Genomic DNA, 22,043 nt, shown 5'->3' on the forward strand with positions numbered 1-22,043 from the left:
TTTTTATGTTTTTTAAATTTACTCTGTGATATTGCTTTCTAAAAATATTCTCTCAATTTAAAATGCCATCAGTAACATAAACAGACATCTATTAGTGGTTTTTCAAAATACTCAAAAAAACTTTTATTGGATATTTAATTTTATGGATTAACCAAAGGACTGGATAAAATTTTGTTGAAAGAATAAAATAAATAATTTTTCCTTAACTCAAAATGTGATACCTTAATTAATTTCCCACTTAGTAAAACTATTTTCTTTAATAGCAGAGAACCAAGACAAAGATATTGTTGTAGGAAAGACAACTTGTTTTAACTTAAATATGGCCATTTTGCTAGATAAATGAGTAAAAATAACCATAAAATATGACAGAAGTTCAAATATTTGCAAGCAAAGAATAAAATAATCTCTATTATGACAAGAAATTCTAGTATTTATGTCATTTCTTATTTGAAAGAAAACAAAGCACATATTTTCTAGAGGCTAACTAGTTGATAGCATACAAAAATTATTTTAAAAAATTGTACACTAAGAAAATTTTTTACAAGAAGCCAGGAATAAAATGTTTGAGCTGACAAGTTTCTCATTTACTAACATAAATGCTGGCAAGGACTTGTCAGGCAGGAGCGTGTTTCTTATTCTGATCACATTCTCCCTCTCCTGCTCAGTAGCCAACCCTGGCTCCAAGCAGTGCTGCTTCTCCCTAGGTAGCACCCAGATATCTCCCTCCACAAATGGAGATGTGTTGGGATATCCTTTCTTTTAGTACTGTATTTATGTATAGGGCAGACTGCCGACCTATGAGGTGGGGTAGCCATCTTACTGAAGACAAAGGAAAAAGAGTTAACCAGTGTCCTCTTGCCCTGTCCACATACGAGAGAAGGTGCTACAGCTTCCCCATGAGATTCTTCTGAATGGTATTAATTTAATATATGCTATCTATGTGACAGCCACGTGCAGGATGAAATACTGGGAGCTGTGGAGGCCAGAGCAGATGAGATACATTAACCAGTGGGAGAATGAGTAAAAAAAGACTTTTCCTCCATTTATAGAAATGTGAGGAAGATCAAGAAGGTCCCTCCACAACTTTACATGTCCCACTGGGAGAGTCAGGCTCATCAAGCCTTAATGTCTGGAAGGAAAACGCAGTGTAAATAATTACTATGAGATAAAAGAACAAGTACATAAAAGGGAATGGAGTACAGGTCACTGTTGCCTGGTGGCAAGGCATGGAATGATCATAGAATCAAAAGGGTGGGGTTGGGACATTTCTTTGAATAACGGTTGTATTTTTTATGGCTAGCATTCATTGAGTATCTGTTACGTGATAGGCACCGAGGTTGCCATTATTGGTTCACTAATCCTGACAATTCCGGGGGTAGGTCTTAGCTCTCCTGTCGAACAGGTGAGGAAACAGGTTGGTGAACGAGATTTGATTAAGGTTATCTGGTAAGTGAGAAGGGGAGCTAATATGTCTGAACTTCAAGCTCATGCTCTTTTTACTACGTTAACCATACAAGGTAGGTAAATGACACTCAAAAATCATACCCTGGTTAATATGTCCTTATTCAAAGACACTCAAAACTTGATTTCTCAAAAATAAAACCCGTTGTAAAAGATGGTGGGAATAGAAATCACACAACCTTTCTGAGGTGTCAGACATCTAGAAGTGTCACTTAGTGAAAAAAATCTCAAATAACCTTAAGAAAGCAGTGTGGTTAAAGTTATACACCCTCATCCAAAGGTGGCAGAGCATGGTAGTGAATTGGGGCTGCCTGGTGGAAAATCTGGGCTGGAAGCTACCTCTTCTCTGAGCAACTCTAAGCCACCATTTCCCCTCACCTTCTAGTATCCATCAGAGGACTATATCATTACATAAGTTAGCATCTATAGGATATTTAGCATATTAGCGTCGGGCACATAATAATCATTACATGTTAATTATTAGTAGTATGGGGGTCAAAATAATTTTTTGCATCTAATTCTAATAAGAATGGATCTGTTTTTCTAGAACAAACTGTAATAGGTGCAGCACAAAGGAGGACAATAATAACTGCCCCAAAAAGAGGCACCTGTCACCTTTCATGGATGGCAGTAAGAAGGGATAGCTCCACAAAAAGAAAAACCCCAAAACTGTAAGAACATCAATAACGGGCATTTTTATTATGCTTTACATTCTGCCAAGCGCTTGCAAAATCTTTTCATTTGATCCATAAAACACCACTGTGATGCAGGGAGGGCATTATTCCAATTTACGTATGAGAAAACAGGCTCAGAGAACATAATGCCGTCTCTGGAGTCATGGCTACTTAAAAGAGCAAAGAGTGCCACAGTCTGCAGTTGTGCTGTCCAGTTCAGTAGCCATGTGTAGTACTTAAAATTAAATAAAATTAAATATTCAGTTTCTCAGTAGCACAAGCCACATATCAAGTGCTGAACAGCTATGTGTGGCTCATGGTACTCATGTTGGATAACACAGATTACAGAGCATTTTCATCACTGCAGAGTATTTTACTGAATAGAGATGGCCTATACAAATGAGGGTATCAAACTATTAATGTGTGATACTATGCCCAGTATCCACAACAGTGAGCCTGATTCTCGGAGCAAGAAATCAGGGAAGGGGAAAGTATTTTATAAATGTTTCTATGAAAAACACTTTAAGTTTTATACCATAAAGCCAAATTTGTGGGATAGAGTGAGAATTAGGCTGAAATTCCCCAAAGTGCTTAGTATCAGTGCCCTGAACAAAGAATCTACAAATATTTACTGTGTGATTCTATTTGGTCATCCACCCATCTCAAAAAATATTTCACTGTCAGAGAATTCTTCCTGAAGCAAATAAGTGGGATGTCATAAAATATATGTAATAACCTTTGTTAAAACCTCAGGGGGCATTTTTGGTGGTGCATCTACAAAATTATTCGATGTACATACAAAAATCCTCTTATATTCCCATATCTTGTCAATGCAGAAAGGTTGTAAATAAATGTAATCAAAAGAGATGAATACCAGTTAAAATACGTCTGAAGATGAGAAAATCTTCCGATAGTGTTATAAGCCTTAACGAGGAGATAGTCAAGGTTTTGCTTTTTGGAATGGTTTCTAACATATCCTTAGTAAATTATAAGTTAACGGATCCTCAGCAGGTCAGAAGTGAGTCTCAACTTTTGGTTCATATTCTTAGAGCAATGCTAAGGAAATAGTTTTCAGAAGTGGAGAAACTAACAATAAATGCTCAGTCTTATTTTGAAGCAATATAAAATCCTTACAAGTTTCAGAAGTTGGCTTCCTGAGTTTGACAAACACTTAATTATCTAAGAACCTTTAGCCTTGCCTGGCAGGATTTCTGTTGTCAAATTCAAGGTGGATGGGCAAAGATGGAGGCAGTTTCCGTTTTTAAATTGACTTTGAGGGTCTTAATGATATATGTACATTTCATGAAAATATGAGCCTTAGTATAATGGTCTGTTCTTTTTAGACAGATGGGACTCAATTTATGTTCCACACGATTGTACCCCAGAATTTCAGACTTAAGATGTTTGTCATAAATATAGTTAATCTATTATTTTATGAGGGATACTAAATCTCGGCCTCCCAGATTTGGATAGATGTATGCCAAATTTATGATGGCACTTGTCTATAAATGACAGATGCTGCCAAAGCAGAACACTATCATTTTCTTCAACTCAACAGCACAAGGTCTTGTTGCCAGAGACAGAAAGGGGAAGAGGCAGTTACAAAGAGCTTGCTGGCTAATCGATGGAGTCCTGTGGCAGTCAGCAGAAATGAGAAGTTGTCGTTTGGAAAACTCGGCCCCATTTGTAACAACACATAAAAACGATGAAACACACAGGGAACCCATAAAAATGACGAGGCAAGGGTCTCTCCATTTGTATCTCTGGCAGAAAGACTCTGACAAAATTGAAAATACACTTTCATAAAGCAATAGGGTAACCAGAAAAAGCTGAACTACAGCCTTTCCAGGTAAATCATAGTAATCTACTAGTTGATAACTACTTCTGGTTCATGCCCAAGGAATGGCCACAATGCAGAAGCACAATACGGCTGAAAATGACAATGAGCTGTTCTGAGGTATGCTATCCCTTTTCCTTCCTTCTTTTGTCTTTTCTGACAAAAAGTTCCCACAGTCCAATCATGGGGATGGGCTACGTAAAACCATCTTCCTATCCCCAGTGGGAATATTTTATTTTATTTTTAAATTTTATTTATTTATTTGACAGAGATCACAAGTAGGCAGAGAGGCAGGCAGAGAGAGAGGAGGGGAAGCAGGCTCCCTGCTGAGCAGAGAGCCAAATGTGGGGCTCCATCCCAGCACCCTGGGATCATGACCTGAGCCGATGGCAGAGGCTTTAACCCACTGAGCCACCCAGACGCCCCCGCAGTGGGAATATTTTAGATGGAATGATTCCAAATGCTATTGAAGTTGTGGACAGACTTCAGGACAAGCCAGCTGGACCCTTTAGAGGGCAGTTCAAGGTTTCTGCCATACTGGGGATGCCCTACCTAGTGTTCTCCTCTATTTCAGCAAGGATATTTGGCTCTATAATTGTCAGACTGGAGTTTTGAGAACAACTGTCATTTGCCCAAAATGAGTATTTTCATTCAAACTTGCCCTGGAAAAGATCTGTAATGTCTAAAGCTTTGTTCTGTTGCAGTTAAATGCTGCAGACAACATACTGCATAGGAACTAAGGATTCTTAACAAAACAAAACCTTAATGTTTCTTTCAGTTCCGTAGTTTCTCCTGAAAAATATCAACAGTCATCAAGTAATTTAAAAGTAATACATGGAGGTGGCCAGGAGGATTGGGTTAAACAGGTGCTGGGTATTAAGGGAGGCACTTGTGATGAGCCTTGGGTGTTGTGTATGGGTGATGAATCGCTAGGTTCTACACCTGAAACTAATATAAAACTGTATGTTAACAGCTGGAATTTAAATAAGAAGTCTACCTAAAGTAATATATGGTCCTACTCATTTAAAAAGTGGTTTCGTGATTTCTGACTTTGCCCACTGGGACACTTGTGTTTAAAGGAAGAGAAGTTTAGAGCAATGGGAGTAATGACATACGCGTGGGTCAGAAAGTCCTGCCTTTATTGGGATATGAATGGTGTGACCTTACACGAACTAATTCACGTTTTGTAGACCCAGGTTCCTCATCATTACGATATTTTGGCGAGCAGCCTGAAGGTGGTAACCATATATTATTTTTCTTTGTAGCCCTAATATCCAACACATTAAAAACCACACACACAATAGGCTGGAAGCTCTTCGAGGGCAAGAAAATGTTTTTGTGTTCACTGTCGCACCCTAGTATCTGGCAATACACTACATCATTTAGTATAGATAATAAATATTTCCTGAGTAAATAAATGGATATAAAGTTCGTTGCAAGAGTGAATGAAAGATGGATACTAATTTCTGCCTTAACAGGCACAGGGATATGGAGAGGGTCATACAAAAACACATATGTGACTGGATTTTATAAATTGAACAAATTTAAGGTGTTCCTATTGTTATATTTCAAGCAGAACATGCTGGTTTCATTATCTTTGCTCTTAATTGCATTTATAAATACATCTATAGCGTTTTGAATCATTCCATCTGCTTTCATCTGGTTAGACAGCAACTGATTAAAAGCTGTTTAGCTCTAAATAGTTTTACATACTTTGAACTAGAAATGGATTTTCCCCATTTGATATCTAATTAATTTTAAAAAATCTAGTGTTAATACTAGACATATGGACCATTAGGTTGATTACCACAATATTTTGTCATTAGGTTGATTATAAAAATATTTTATTATTTTCAAGAATAAGGCTTTTCAAAGGCTCTGGGTTTTTCTGAACCCATTACGAGGGGTCAAATACTGTCACAAAGAGCATTCCACTTGATGTATAGGGCATATTATCACAGGGAAGTGTACTGTCATATGGCATTATGACACTTGAACTCCAGGGAGAAATTTAGGTTGAGTGTCTGGCTAATATGTTCCAGCCGTCTTCCTGAAGCTGCTTAATGCTTGCTGTGTTTTGACCCTAATTCTCCTAAAACGCATTTCTCCTCCCTCCTACCATGTTTTGAACTCCCACTGATGCATCATTAAAAGTTGGGATAGATCCTGGGAGACCATGAAACCATTTCTTTGGATTTTACATCTAATTCTATGCCAACTTCTAAAAGGTGAATGGGACAACTATTTTTAACTGCCTTTAATGAAGCATATTTAAATTTTCAATCATGTGGTCGGAACTTCTTACAATAAATGAAATACAAACTATTATTGTTTAAGCTAATTTTGTTTACTGACCTGAGAGGGGAAAAAAGAAAGCTTGCCACGATACCCTGAAATGTTTATATCTGATAGCTCCATTCTAACAAATCTATCTGGATTACACAGATCCAGCTACAATGTGAGCCACATGGTATCTCCAAACGGATCATAAAATTAAAAAAAAAAGTTGCCACTTCTTAGAATAAATAATTTGTGTTCTTGAGGAACAGGCAGAGATCATCTGTGGGTGCCATGCTCCTTGTTGGATACTCTGAAATAACACTTCTCTTTGACTGCTTCTCTTTGACACTTCTCTTTGTTTGGTGAATCCCAGGATGCTGCTCTCCCAGAAACTCCCTCCCTTAACATCTGGCTATTTCTGCTCCCTCAAGACTTGCCCTCTATTTCTAGGTTACTGCTCCTAAAATATGAGACTGGAAACTGAATTAGTCAATCATATGGATGTTGTGAACCTGGATATTTGAAATCTGGTGGCTGAGACATCAAGTAACAAATACATTCATTTTGATTTAAATGTCTAAGAATCATGTAAATACTGCTTAAGACCACTTGATAGGAACTCTTCTTTCAGAAAAGATAGACCAATGTTAGGCAACTTCAGTTTCATAAGAATTGGCAGTCAACCATGGTTTTCCACTCTGTTACTCTGATTTTTGACTGACTCCTTAGGAACAGTGTTGTCTGAAGTAAAACATTTGGTCAATTAAGTGCCACAGTCACTATTCCTCTTCCCTTCTCCTTCTTCTTCATCTCTACATTCCACCTAGACCATTTATAAAGGACTGGTTTTCATGTCCTCTGTTCTTCTAAGACAGGGACTCTGTGTGTGTGTGTGTGTGTGTGTGTGTGTGTGTGTGTGTGTGTGTGTGTTTTAAGTGGGCTCTATGCTGGGCTTGAACTCATGACTTTGAGATCAAGAATCAGATGCTTAACTCACTGAGCCACTTAGGAGTCCTCTAAAATAGGGTTTAAAATGAAATAAAAAGCAGTTTCCAAAAAATCTATAACTTTGACAAATCTGTGGGAGCTTTTTAAGGATTTAGAAACAGATAGTCAGCAATAGGTTACATATCACATTGTTTAGGCCAGATTGCCCATTTGGGCAAAGTTTCTAATTTTCCAACTTGAAATTTCTACTACATATATGTGGGAATTCTTATTCATTTGAAGGTGACAAAAGAATATATATATCTATTTAGCAAACATAACACATTTTATTTTTAAATGGTGCCATCTTTGACAACTTTGGCATTACCTTTGTGGATATGATAGAAGAAACAGTATATTCCATTAGTATTAATATTTATGGAAAACATGGAGAAAGGAAAAAATAATGTGAATGATCCAACCAATGAATCATCAAATCATTTATACAGATTTTGAGTAAGGAAACATGGAGAATGAAGTAACTCCAAAATATAGGTGGTTGTCATAACTTCTGGTCCGAGCCTCAACAGTGACACACGGAGTGAAGTCAATACTATTACACCAAGTACTTTGGGGTGGATAGAGAAGTGGCAGAGGAAGCAGACGATGCAGGATTAGAGGCCACCACAGAGCTACTGAGGAAGAGATTCTGTGGTTGAAATTTGTTTTCTCCTCTCCCCGCTCATCCCCTAGGATCATTCTAGATCTCAATTCTCTTTCCTTGTTTATACCATTGCTATACTTGATCCTGGTGTGTGCTATTGCTTTCAAGGCAAACACAAGTGCTTAGAAAGTCTCTTTCATTGAGACCTAATTAGTATTTGATGGTAGGAATAAATGCCTTGAATTGTTTAAACTTTAACATATGCTCATTGGGTACCTTGTAGGTATGAGAAAAGCTGTGATTGCTGCCCAGGCCCCTGATTTTCTATTTCTAGATTGCTCTTTCCTTGGGTCTATCCCCTAGTCTTTGACTTTCTTTGTGCTTCCTTTCCTCTTCCACATCGTTCCTTATCTCTCTCTCCCTCTCTCTCTCTCTCTCTTTTTTTTAAGATCTTACTTATTTGACAGAGATCACAAGTAGGCAGAGAGGCAGAGAGAGAAAGAGAGAGGAGGAAGCAGGCTCTCCGCAGAGCAGAGAGCCGGATGCCGGGCTCGATCCCAGGACTCTGGGATCATGACCTGAGCCAAAGGCAGAGGCTTTAACCCGCTGAGCCACCCAGGCACCCCTTTCCTTCTCTCTTTAACTGTCTTCTACACTTTTATTGATTCTGCCTTCATTGATTCTTCTTAATTTCCATTTTTAACATTTTTTTTTCCTGCTCAATTGTTTTACTACAATCCCTTGACAAACCCAGTTCCCAAATAATTCATAACTAAGGGGAGCACTGAGCACACACAACAGCAATACTGGAACATTTACAATACCTACCAACTGTGCTATTAGCTCAAGACAGAAAATAGGCTGAAAGAATGGAGTGACACTAACTTCCATTGTTTTATCATGCTGTACATAAGTTCTGCTGTGCTTAAGGAGCATAATCCAGGTAATAAAACCTTTGGCAGAATGTTGTTTCATAGAGGCAACAATATCCTGTAGAAAATGAAACCAAGCAGGAAGTCAGGAGATGATGGATTCTTCCAAACACTGAGTAACCTCCAGTAAATAACTCCTGCACTGTGGACCCTGGCTTGGTTTACCATTTTGTAAACCTTAATATCTGATAGACTTGCGTGAAGGATTAATTAGATAATATACACAAAAAGATTTTGTTCTTTAGAAGGGGAGAAGTGTGATACAATAATCTAGTATTTATCATCTGTTCATCAGATAACATGATTTAGTGATTCTATCAAACTAAGAATAAACGTTTTTATTATCAAATTTGGCTTAACTCACTCCTATGCTGCAGGGCAGTTGGAACTACCATTCCTGAGACCTACTCAATAATTGTCCCTTCCCAAATAGTCTTTTGTCTTATTAGGCTTTTTGAAACTTCCTCCGATACTAGTAGGTTTGCTCTCCTCCAAAGCCCTGAGCAGCCACAAGAAAGCATTCTTGTCTTCTCCTAAAATTCTACAATGCTTTCAAGAACAGAAGAGAATCAGAAGTGTGTGTCTGTGTGTGTGTGCGGGCACGCATGTGCTTCCAACAACAGAAGGGTCCTTGAAGAGAGTCAAACATTGAGAAAGGGATGTATGCTCTTAGTCTCCCTTCATAGACATGGTTCCTCAGTTAGTTACTGAAACAAGATTATTTATCTATTTATCCATCCTGGGCCTGAGGGGCAGTTGTGAGTGTGTGAAAACCTCTAAACATCCAATTTTATGGTATACATGCTAGAAAATGAATTTTTTTCTCTTTCCTGAATCATTCAGTTTGAATTTACTTAGAAAAACTGCTGACTCATTGGACTATGAAATACAGACTCTTCTTAAGAGGCATTTCCTGTAGTAGCCCATTTCCAATTATGTAAAGCTCTTCTGCTAGTCAATTCATAACTTTTTAAATAATTCCCCAAAATCCTCAAGCTCACTTGTAACTCTGAGGGGAACTCTCCATAGACCTTCAAAAATCAAAATCTTTTATTACTGAACACATTTCCAGATTCATTTAATAATTCCATTTTCAGAAAACATCACCTTTTTGATCCCCCCTTTAGTGTGGTAAAAGAATATAAAAATGTCTATTAATAAACAACTTTAAGCATTCCTTCACTGAAAAAGTCTATAGCAAAAACCAATGGTAAAATGAATAAAAGGTAATAAACTCAGTATTTTAGATCCATTTCTCGATTTTTGTCTAAACACATTATGACCAAGTAGCCTCTACTTACTTTCATGCATATATACATATATTATATATATATATATTCACACACACACACATATATATACTTAAATGTATGTATTTAGCAACATGGAATGGTAACATCAAATGCTTAGGTTCCGTGCAAACACATAACCTTTCCTGTGAAGGAAACATATTAATATTATAAAAACAAATCATGGAGAGTAACATGCAACAGCTGAGGAGAGGAGAACGGGGTTGGGGCAGGGGACCCGGAGAAACACAAAGAATGTAAAGAACAAAAAGTGTCATTGACCTGATTTGTCAGAGCTGTTGCCTGTGATTGGAGTGATGGAGCAGCTGGGATTAGCCTTTGCGCTGTCCTTGGAAGAAACCATTTTGGGTTTATTTTTCGTTGCCTCTAGTGCTTTGACCTTCTTGGCATGTTTACTTCCTTTGTAGTGGGCCTCGGCCTGGCTCTACAAAGGAGAACAAATCAGGCTCATTTTTTTGCTACTTACAAACACCACAATGGATGATCATGCAGGAAAATATACATTCAATCATAGGCACCACGGACACTTACAACTCAGCACTCAACTAGGTTTTTGGCATTTAAGGAAGTGGTAGACCAGTTCCTAAGGGGGTTTTGTGTATTGAAACCCTCTGTATGGCACAGAGGACCCGTGTCTTTAAAACCCAGACATTATTATGAGTGGACAACAGGGCCAGGGCACACTTCTGATGAAGGTGAGCCCTGGCATTGGTGCCCTCCCACCATGCCCACTGGGGTTCCTCTTCAAACAATGAGCTGGCAGCAAGCTGCTGCCAGTGTCCTTCTACAAATACTCCATTTTGTTTCCCTTCAGGTAAAAGCCGGTTTGCCTGTATCTACTTTCTTCTAGGCTCTGCTCTCTCAGAGATCAACTGATGTAACAGCAAGCTGCTGGTGAGTGGAAATGGAGCTACATTTTAGAGTCGTCTCCACGTGATTCGGAAGATCCCAGTTCTCAAGAATGGATAATTTAAGCTGCAAAGGAGGGACAGTCCTTGTTTCTAATCTCAGAAGTGATTCCAAAGTCAAAGCAGTTAGTGTCCCATTCACTTGTACTCAAAGCATAGGTGGAATTGTGACTTCAATACCAGATAAAAAGGAAGAAAAGAGATCAAGACAAGTGACTACTAAAAACCTTTAAAAGACAAAAACAAATTACAGCAAAACAAGAAAACATTTAACCAATTTATTGGCATCTGGAAATCTTCTCTGTCTAAAATAAGGATTTTGTATTTTGGGCATCTAGCATGGATACACATATTAACAAGAGAATCTAAGTATATTTGCTTCAGTTTTATTTTGAGTAGACCCTGAAAATAAAAACATGCATTTGACAAAAATAAAAAACCAAATTAAGACATAGATTATATGACCTATTAGCTTAGTTAGAAAGGTGAAATGGGTGGTAAACTTATCATAAAGTGAGTTTTCATTACAGAATTTTTAAAATAATAACTTTTTTAAAAAAGATTTTATTTATTTATTTGACAGATAGAGATCACAAGTAGGCAGAGAGGTAGGCAGAGAGAAAGGAAGGGAAGCAGGCTCCCTGCTGAGCAGAAAGCCCAATGCGGGGCTCGATCCTAGGACTCAGGGATCATGATCTGAGCTGAAAAGCCTCGAAGAGGCTTCAACCCACTGAGCCACCCAGGCACCCAAATAATAACCTTTTTAATGTCAATTTTCCTTATATACTTGTATGTACTTAAAGATGATTATATTAATGCTTCCATCACCTTCCTCAACAAGCAGAATACAGGGTGTGTGTGTGTGTGCGTGTGAGTGAGCACATGTGTAAGTAGGTGGGTAGAAGTGACAACGGACAGAACGAGCCAGGTTTTAATTCTATATTTCAACTAACAGTATGTACATGATTTCCTTAGCACAAGAACACTGATCACCCGAGGTCAATAGCCTTATATTGATGGCACATAGGGCCTAACTTCCTCAACATCTTTTCATAAATTTCATTGTAGATCATCATTGGCTTATAATTGCTCTTAGTTTGTTGGCTCAAGGACTTCTCACATTGTTCTCTGCCAGGCTGGAAAAAATAATGATACCAAGGGAGGAGAAAAGTGGAACATAACTTATTTACTTATTAGTTACCAAGAATGCTTAAATGCAGTTATTATGGATTACTGGATACAATTTAAGAAGATATACAAATAAAAATTTAAAAATTGATAACATGAAGAGATAATAATAGTGACTCTGCTTTTAATGACTCAGTGAAGATTATGTCTTAACAGAAGCTTCTATGAGTAGGAAAAATCTACTTCATGGGAAATATACTCACATAGTACATTAGGCCTGCTCCTTCCTGAAGAGCTATGTTAAGTCCCATCGTTTAGGTATATAACAATTTCTACATGATATCAAGATACCTAATAACTCATCTTTCCAAGTATACTGAATATGCGATGTTACTTTAGTGCCCTCCGGCTAAATAAACACATGGTTCTCTAAATAAAACCTCCTAGCACAAGATAAGCAGAGTGTCATTTCCTCATTACAATTTCCTGGCATCACTGCAGAAAGTTAACAGCATCAATTAGCACTTGAGATAAAGATCCAGCTAAGTGACACCTTGCTAGATGCCAAGATGGAAAGAACTCTCCAGAATAACGATCCACTTTCCTTTTGAGCTCTGGGGCATGGAGAGAAGTGCAGCAAGGGAGCTTAGCTTCTACTCAATGTTATTTGGGAAGGACTCATGGAATAAAGATAGTGGCAGGCACCACTCATTCACATTTGGCATCTTTCCAATTGCCATGTGGTATTCTTGGTAGTAGCACTTTGCTCTCCTCAGTGCTGTATCTGGGGCAGTGTCAACAGCTTCCAAATCCTGGGCAAATCTTCAAGTGAAACTGAGACACTGTTAATAGTAACACGATTAACCTGACTTCATTATCTAGGACTCTTCTTACTTGAGGAGTGAAAGAAACAAGGACAAGAGCCAGAAAACCCATGAACTAGGGAACACAAATCAAGCCCAATCAACAACGGCTCTTGTGTCACTTCTGAGAGACCTGGTTGACCAAACTGACTTGCTTTACACCTCAGTGACTGAATGGCAGGCACATATTTGTCTAGCTCTACTGGCCTGCTTTTTGCTTCTCTGCCAAAAGTACTGCTGTGCCCCTAACTGGCAATGGGCAAAGAAACCTCTTGCCAAGAATTGTCAGAATTAGAGAGTTGCCTAAACCACCATATTGACCTCCACACGAGAATACCTTAGGATCTAGGCTCTTCTCTCACATGTCACCCCAGTAGCAACCAGACCATCTTCTGGGAGAGGAAGAGATTTGATAGGAAATGACATCCTAGAATTTTCTTATTTGTTTATCTCCATGTTTGTTACTACAGCCTTTGCTTTCCCAAATCCTCTCCATCTCTCAGGACCCCAGTGGTCCAAACAAAAAGGAAGAAGAATGAGATGATGTATTGGTTTAAAAATAAAAACGTAACACTAAAAATATATAAAATTCACCGTGCTCCCATTTCTGATTTTTACCTTGTTTCTAACTTGGACTTCAGAGACATGCCTAGGATCTTGAAACACAACTTTATATTTTTTATTTTTTTAAAAAAGATTTATTTATTTATTTTATTTGACAGACAGAGATCATAAGCAGGCAGAGAGGCAGTAAGCCTAGAGACAGAGAGGGGGTGGGGAAGCAGGCTCCCTGCTGAGCAGACAGCCCCATTCGGGGCTCAATCCATCCCAGCACCCTGAGATCCATGACCTGAGCCGAAGGCAGAGGCTTTAACCCACTGAGCCACCCAGGCGCCCCTGAAACACAACTTTAAACTGTGTTCACCATTTTGGAAAGAAAAACACAAACTTACAAAGTGTCTGGGGAAGAGCTATGTTACTAGAGAAAGTCCTCAACCATTTATTTACCAGTAGAACTCATCTTGTTGCATTTAAAAAAGTAATTAGAACTCTTCCCTTCATTAAAGGAAGTTCATCATTGGAACTATTGGTGTCTATTTTTCTGAGACCTTAGATTTCAGGATGTTAAGTGGTGTTATATAGGAAATAACAGAGGTCAGTTAATTTTCAGAGAAACTCTATAAACTAAAATTCAAATAAAAAAGATGTCAAATGAACACAGGCTACACTAACAAGGGGAAAACATTATTATTATTGAACAAAGAATTCTTTAATACCTGCCATGTGCTAGACATCCAGAAAAATTAAAAACAAAGACCTCTACTCACAAGAATGGTTGGAAGGAAAAATAATGCATGCAAATAGCCTCAACTCAGACCAAAGAGTGGAATTATAAAATGGGATGTAAAGAGTAACAAGGAAGGATAGAAGTTACGAGAGGTAAATCTCTTTGGATTGAGGTGATCATGGAAGCTTCAGGAAAAAGAGGCATCACAGTTGGGGCCGACTCTGGGGGCGCTGTTCTAAAGCAGCAGAAGGGGGAGAGGGAGGTATTTCAGGCAGAGGGAACAGCATGTGCTAGGGTAGTGAAGTCCTGTGAACTATGCTGTATTCCTGGGGCATGTCGGCTTCTCAGCATCACTAGAACACAGACAAATAATAAGGAACAAGAGGGAAAGGCTGCTGCATTGTGCTACCCTGAAAATTATTATCCCCTGTAAAAGAGAAAATGTGTAAGAGTGTTCAACAATTAAAAAAATCAAATGTTCTTTTTGTAGGCATTTTATAGAGAAAATAGTTATAAAGTGGGCTGTGGCTTTTACATCACAGATTTTATCCTCTGCTCCAAACTATAATCCTGTATTATAACAACTAAATTATTTCTATTGAAGTTTCAATAATTGTTTGAGATAAAAGCATGGCACTTAAAAATACTACAGTTGAACATATTAAGGAACAAACTAAAGACTACTGAGTATTAGCTAAATAATTACTTGAATTTTTGTTTTAACACAGACTATTACTAACTATGAAAAGGCTGTTCGCATATACTTGCTGCATTGACAAAAATCACGCACTCTCAGAGACAGAGCTATAACGTATGAAACATAAGACGCAAGATGCAAGAACAAGGCTTACTGAATCCAGAGATGGCTGGTAAGTCTTTCTGTTGATATTTGCCGTTGTAAGGCCTACAGTATCAGTAACGACACACTACCGGCTTTGATATTCATTTCATTCAATCCTCAATCTATTGAGATCTGTTGAAAACAAAGTCTAGACAAAAATTATAACCGATATGAGACTTTAACATAGAAGGACATGATGTTTTTGCTAATTTCTAGTTTATAGCTAAGTGCAACACTCCAGGTTGCTGGAGCTTGTCCAGAGTTTGTCACGTTGCAGAACTCTGGGAGTGAGCAAATGTGATCTCTGAATTCCTGTGAGCCTGGGTTCCGGCCACGGACTTTCACATTTAATGGCTTTACATTTCTACATATGTAGAAAACCCCATAAACTCCAAATATTTCTAGATGACTAAAGAGAAAAGTACTGGCTGTCTAGGAAGAAATGATGTGCACGCTAGACTGCTAATTCTCTTTGGGTCTAATTTACATTCTATCCACTATCATTAGACAGAAGTGGAGTTCTTCGGCTGCTGCTGCTTTAAAATGCCACTATTTGGGCGCCTGGGTGGCTCAGTGGGTTAAGCCGCTGCCTTCGGCTCAGGTCATGATCTCAGGGTCCTGGGATCGAGTCCCGCGTCGGGCTCTCTGCTCAGCAGGGAGCCTGCTTCCCTCCTCTCTCTCTCTCTCTCTGCCTGCCTCTCTATCTACTTGTGATCTCTGTCTGTCAAATAAATAAATAATAAAAAAAAAAAATCTTTAAAATGCCACTATTTGAATACACAAGCATTACATATATATTTGTTCACATTATCAAAACATTCTCATGTAGGCAAATTAACTCATTTCTTAAAATGCCAAAATCCTCAGTGGGCTTCAAGTTATCAAGTTAATTTTTCAAATGCAGCTAAAGTCTTGATGCTAGTGTTTCTTTTCTGGTGGTTTCATTGGTGGAATTACTTTACACATTGAAACATGGAGAAGCTGTAAATGGACCTAAGAACTATGACAGAATTTGTACAATGAATTAGAAAAACACTATTGTTTGAGTTTAAAATCATCTGGAATACAGGAAAAGTGGCTTTTTTTTTTTTTAAAGAAAAAGTGTTTTGTTTTGTTTTTTAAATAAAATTGTCCTTGCAGAGTAGCCACTGAGTAAAATTTTTGCATCATTTTCCCAGTGAGTTTTATATCTCAATTAGATGAAGGTAGATTACTAATTTTGGAAGATTCCCAGCAATCTAAGATTCTTCCCCTCAATATCCAACGATACCCTATGTTTCTAGTTTAGGATTGAGTACAGCAGGGCATTAAAGGGACAGTTAGTTATATGAGCTTGACTATGTCAGCTGTGATCTGACCCCAAATCCTTTTAGATGAAATCAAATCATGTCATTTCATTGAATTCTGCTCTCTCCTCCTGTTCTCTCCTTTTTTTCAAATAAGTTCATAGTTTAAAAAACAACTCAACCGGGGCGCCTGGGTGGCTCAGTGGGTTGGGGCCTCTGCTTTTCGCTCAGGTCATGATCCCAGAGTCCTGGGATCGAGCCCCGCATCGGGCTCTCTGCTTGGCGGGGAGCCTGCTTCCTCCTCTCTCTCTCTCTGCCTACCTCTCTCCCTACTTGTGATCTCTATCTGTCAAAAAAATAAAAAATTAAAAAAATTAAAAAAAAAAAAAAAAAACAACTCAACCATATATATGTGTCAAGGTAAAATTTGTTCCAGAATATTAATTTCCAAATTCTATACATGAATATTGCAAATTACAGAGATTGTATTTTGAAAAAGATTTTTCCCTCCAGCAATCTAAGGGAAGGAGGTTTTTCTTTGTTTGTTTGTTTTTAAAAAGATTTTATTTATTTGACAGAGAGAGAGACAGTGAGAGAGGGAATACAAGCAAAGAGAGAGACAGTGAGAGGGGGAGTGGGAGTGGGAGAAGCAGGCTTCCTGCTGAGCAGGGAGCCCAATGCTGGCTTGATCCCAGGACTCTGGGATCATGACCTGAGTTGAAGGCAGATGCTTAATGACTAAGTCACCCAGGAGCCCCAGGAAGGAGGTTTATGAGAATTTTTCCAACATAAATAATGGATAAGAAAATGAGATTTATTTAATGTCATGATTTCTTTACCATCATCACACTTTAGTTAGAAATTCCACAGAAAGTATCTGAAATGCTTACCCTAAGAAAATAAGACTGCTTACTTCTCCATCTCATATTACAATTCTGAAGGGTATAATTACTTTGTCTTCTGGGTTGAGGGTTAATATCTGAGTCAATTTAATGATAAATGTATGTGTAAAATCCTAGTATTTGTTCTAGGGTTCAGTTGAGACAAGAGAAGTTTAAATAAACCCTGGAGAAATATGCCCTTAACGTCTCTCCCAAATCCTGAGGGGAGCAAATCATGAACTCTACACAGAATGCATTTATAAACCAGATTCTCCAAGTTATTACACTGAAAATGGGAAAGTAGTGTTCTGTACACTAACATAATCTTGAGTATGAAATAATGAGAACATTTATAATTTATAACAATATCTAATTTTTTCAAAGAATTATGCATATGGGAGCCTAATGTTGTAGAACTTTTAAATCTTAGAATTTTTCATGAAATACATGGATACCGTCTTTTATTTTTATATAATATACTACCAAACATTAAGGATTTGGTAATAATTACTTAATATTCTTAACTCATTTATTTTATGATCTTCCCCAAAGTATTCCAAGTGGAAATTGTGTACCTCTCCCTAATTATTTTTACATTTTATATTAAACTGGGAAATTTTAGTTAATAATTCTCAGCTAGCTTGAAATATAAAGAAGGGTATCTCAGAGTATATAGTGATTTCCCACTTACATTCTAAGTATCTAACATGTGTGAGAGTGCTGCTATCTTTCAGTGGGGAAATAGATTGCCATTATGTGCTTTATAAGAACGATTTTTGGTACTCAATGATAAGTAATGAAATATAATTTAAATCTATGCACCAAAGCTGTGACTCTCCAGCTAACTAATTCAAGTCTTCTGATGGTCTTTTAAATTAGGCTCCCAGGCTTCCACACATTAATTTTTAATCAGTCTAGAAGGTATTACATTTTCTTCCATTTCCATATTAAGGAAATTTACATAAATGATACGAAATAAATCTAAAATTAGAATTGCATTATGTCTCTTTATGTTTGATATATAATATCCCTAAAGTATACAAAAGTGGCAAAGTAACTCTGAAAGTGCAATGATCAGAAATGGCTGAAGAATGGCTTTAGCAATATCTTATATATGTTTAATATATTATTTATGTGTCATCACTCATTTGAAAATCTTTTACAGAATGGTTTGTTAAAACTCGTACCCCAAAGCCTTAAACCAATTCTTAAAACAGAGCAGACATTTTATAATTCAAAATTAAGAGAATATGTAAATGTAAAGATTAATACCACATCCTTTCAAAGTATACAGATAAAACTAAGAAAAAACAATGAAACTATACATATTTCGCAGTCACTTAGCCAACCTGAGTCATATAAAGGTTGTCTGTACTCTAAAGTACCAGATTAAACTAGAAATTTTCATTCCAGGTTAATCTGGTCAACCTCTAACATATGTGAAATTGGTCTCCTGGAGATAAAACTAAAATAAAAATGCCTTTGACTTTGATTTACCCATACATATAAAAATATTTCAGTATAATCAGCCAAGTGGACTTCCAGTTTCTGATTCTGTGTAATGCTGTCTAAAAGCTCTATTCACCAGTAATAATCACAATACTGGTTGTTCATATAATGTATGGAAATCATTAATGTGGACTCTCTTTTACTCATTTCTGAGTCTTCTGAAGTACCCATTGTATAATACAGACTCAATAAAAAGTTTTTGAATTGAATATAAGTGGGACAGAGCAGGGAAAAATCTTCTAAAAGCAGAATTTAAAGCTGAGTGTTCATTCAGTGTTTCATTCAACAAATGCATATTGAAAACCTATTATGTTTCACGCATAATTCTAAGTGTTATGGGATGCAGGTCTAGTAAAACTTACATTCTATCATGGGAGATGGCTAATAAAATATAAATATATAGATAGATATAGTTAAGTGGTTAAGTGATAAGTGATACATTTATGAAAATATGTTAGGGCATGCTATGAAACAATCCAGAAAGTTAAGACAAGTAGACTCTGATGGGATGGGGTGCCATTTTAGGTATTGAGATAAGTTTTTCTATTGAGGGAACATTTGTAGAGAGACCTAAATGAAGTGAGCGAGTTAAGCAGGTAGATAGATGGTAGAAAAGCATTTCAGGTCCAGTGAACAGCAAATGGCCATGTAAGATTTTGACTTTAATCTGAGGAGTTGGAAAAATCCTACAGTGTTTTGAACAGACAAGTAACCTTGTTGACTTCTGTTTATTAAAAGATTACTCTGGTTCTTGTGTGGAGGACAAGCTACGTGTGTACGTGTACAGGGTGAGGAGACTGGGGTTGAGGCAAAGTTTAAAAGGAGGCTGTTTCAGTCGTTAAGCAAGCGATACCAAGGGTTCAAAGTCAAATCTGATAGCAGCAAAGACCTGCCAGAAGGAAAGAAAAGGCAGGAGAGTAAGACCTAGAAAGCAAGACAGGGAGTAATAGTGTTCTTAAATACACAGATTTCAAATTTCAGGAGCACTATACACCCAAAGCCAGAGCTTTTTTTTTTTTTTTTTTTTTAAGATTTTATTTATTTATTTGACAGAGATCACAAGTAGGCAGAGAGGCAGGCAGAGGGAGAGGAGCAAGCAGGCTCCCCGCCGAGCAGAGAGCCCGATGCAGGGTTCGATCCCAGGACCCTGGGATCATGACTTGAGCTGCAGGCAGAGGCTTTAAACCACTGAGCCACCCAGGCACCCCCAACCAGAGCTTTTAATAGAAATATATTCCTATTCCTCCTATTAAGGTACATCTCTCAATCCAGAGATGCTATTCCTTTTTGCTTTCCCCAAGTCTATGATCCTTTTTCTTTTTTAACATTTATATTCAATCCTCCTCTCCCAAATAAATCCTTATGATCAAGGTCTAAACAAGCTCTAATCTCCCCAACCCAAATGAATCATCTTTCAACCCACATTCACCCCTAACTTTTCACCCTATCACTCTGCTCCCTCTCACAGACTAATTTGTTAAATTGTATGCACATCTTCATTTTCTCTACTTGAATCCGGTCCATTTTAATTCCCTGAAGCAGATATCGCCAAGACACTGGTGCCCTACAAGCTAAAACCAAGAACATCTTCCATTCCTCATCTTGCTTGAGCAATAAGGTACACCCGACCCTGCTGACCCCTTGCCTCTTCTTTTGCCTCTCTCTTTCCCTGGCTCTTTCCTAAGTCAGCATTTCCCCCATCTTCCTTTCAGAAGCAGTCGCAGGATGTCCCCCACAACCCGCCCCGTGTAGTCACTGAATGTTGATATATTCCAAAGCTCAGTTGTAGGCCTTCTTGTCTTCTCACACAAAACCTTCCAAACAAGAGATCAGTCTTATTCCCTAACCACCTCTACAGCAATAATTTCCTGGTTTCTACCTCTCCAGTCTACATCTCTCTTCTGAGTTCCAGACCTAGACTATTCACTTGGATAACTCAAAGCACTTTAAACATAAGTTCAAAACCAAACTCCTGTGATACCAGACGAGTGATTCATTCAAAAGCCCCTCTTGCTCTCTTGCAATCTGTTCTCTACATGGCAGGCAGCCAGAGTGATATTTTCAAAATGCAAATCTGATCATGTCATTCTTCTGCTTAAGATCCTCAATACCTTTTTCACTATTCGTGGTTTAAAATCTAAAATAATCATATGCAAGACCTACATGGCCTACTTCCTACCTACCTCGAGTTTCATTTGGTAGCAGCTCTCTGTCATTCTCTGAGGAACTGAAATAGAGTGTGGGTGGAAAATAATTATGGTACCATCCTTTTGCACATGCCTAAAACATTATCCCTTTTCTCTTTTTCCTAATTATTTCCTATTTCTCCTACAGAAGCCAGCCCAAACATTTCTTCCTTAGGAAGCCTTCCATGATGCCCCAGACCAGGCCATATCCTAACTCTTTAAATTCCTTTCTTCATAGCACATCTCACAACTAAAAATAAATAATTAATTTTTATAATTTGATTAATACACATCTTCCCCAACTAGACACCTTCATTAGGCTTATACTTATAAGATTTTTGTTCTTCATTGTATCCCTTGTACTCAGCACACTGCCTGAGACATGCTAGGCATTTCATAGATACTGCTTACACTGACAGATGAATGAATGAATGAATGAACGAAAGAATGAATGAATGAAGAAAGAATCTTCATTATTTGGCAAAGAATTAAAGTAAAGTTTGAAGAAGAAAAGTAATTAGAGTTTACTCTAAAAGTTTCAGGCCCAAATGACTGGGAAAATGGTGAAGTGATTAAAAATAACAAAAAAATGCAGTTATGGTGGGATGGGGATATGTGCAGAGGAAAATGAAAACTCAGTTTGGGCATCTTCTATTTAGGCTTCTAATGGGGCAGTGCTGAGGTCCAACAAAGAACTGGAAATGCAAATGGTAGTTGAGCAGAGGCTGGGGCTAGAGACCTCCCCCCCCCCCCCCGCCCCCCCCCGCCATTTGGGAACCACATGGTAAGATGATAGACACAACTCTCTGGGCAAGGATGAGATTCCCAAGGAATTAAGAATAGAGGGGAAGAAACCTATCTGAGGAAAGAAGCTTAAGAAGCAGCTCCATTTAATAGATAATATGAGGAAGAGAAGACTGCACAGGTACAGAAAAGGCACCAGAAAAGCTGGATACACAAGAAAGTAATAAAACACAGAAGTGAAGGGAGTAAAAAGGAAAGATAATTAAAGGAACAAAGGAAAAATAAAACACACACACACACAACTATCAAAGACAAACTATAGTC

The 22,043-nt window shown here is 37.8% G+C and overlaps 1 protein-coding gene across 12 annotated transcripts in view; it reads right to left on the minus strand.

Annotated features, from left to right (window-relative positions):
- Window positions 1-22,043, minus strand: part of ZNF385B (zinc finger protein 385B) — a 398,195-nt gene that overhangs the window by 19,928 nt on the left and 356,224 nt on the right. For all 12 annotated transcript variants that reach the window (XM_046019665.1, XM_046019668.1, XM_046019664.1 and 9 more), the window contains one exon: window positions 10,347-10,509. In XM_046019665.1, the coding sequence (XP_045875621.1) occupies window positions 10,347-10,509 (163 nt within the window). The remainder of the gene's footprint in view (window positions 1-10,346; window positions 10,510-22,043) is intronic.

Source organism: Meles meles, chromosome 9 (assembly GCF_922984935.1).
Source record: "Meles meles chromosome 9, mMelMel3.1 paternal haplotype, whole genome shotgun sequence".
Classification (NCBI taxonomy): Eukaryota; Metazoa; Chordata; class Mammalia; order Carnivora; family Mustelidae; genus Meles; species Meles meles.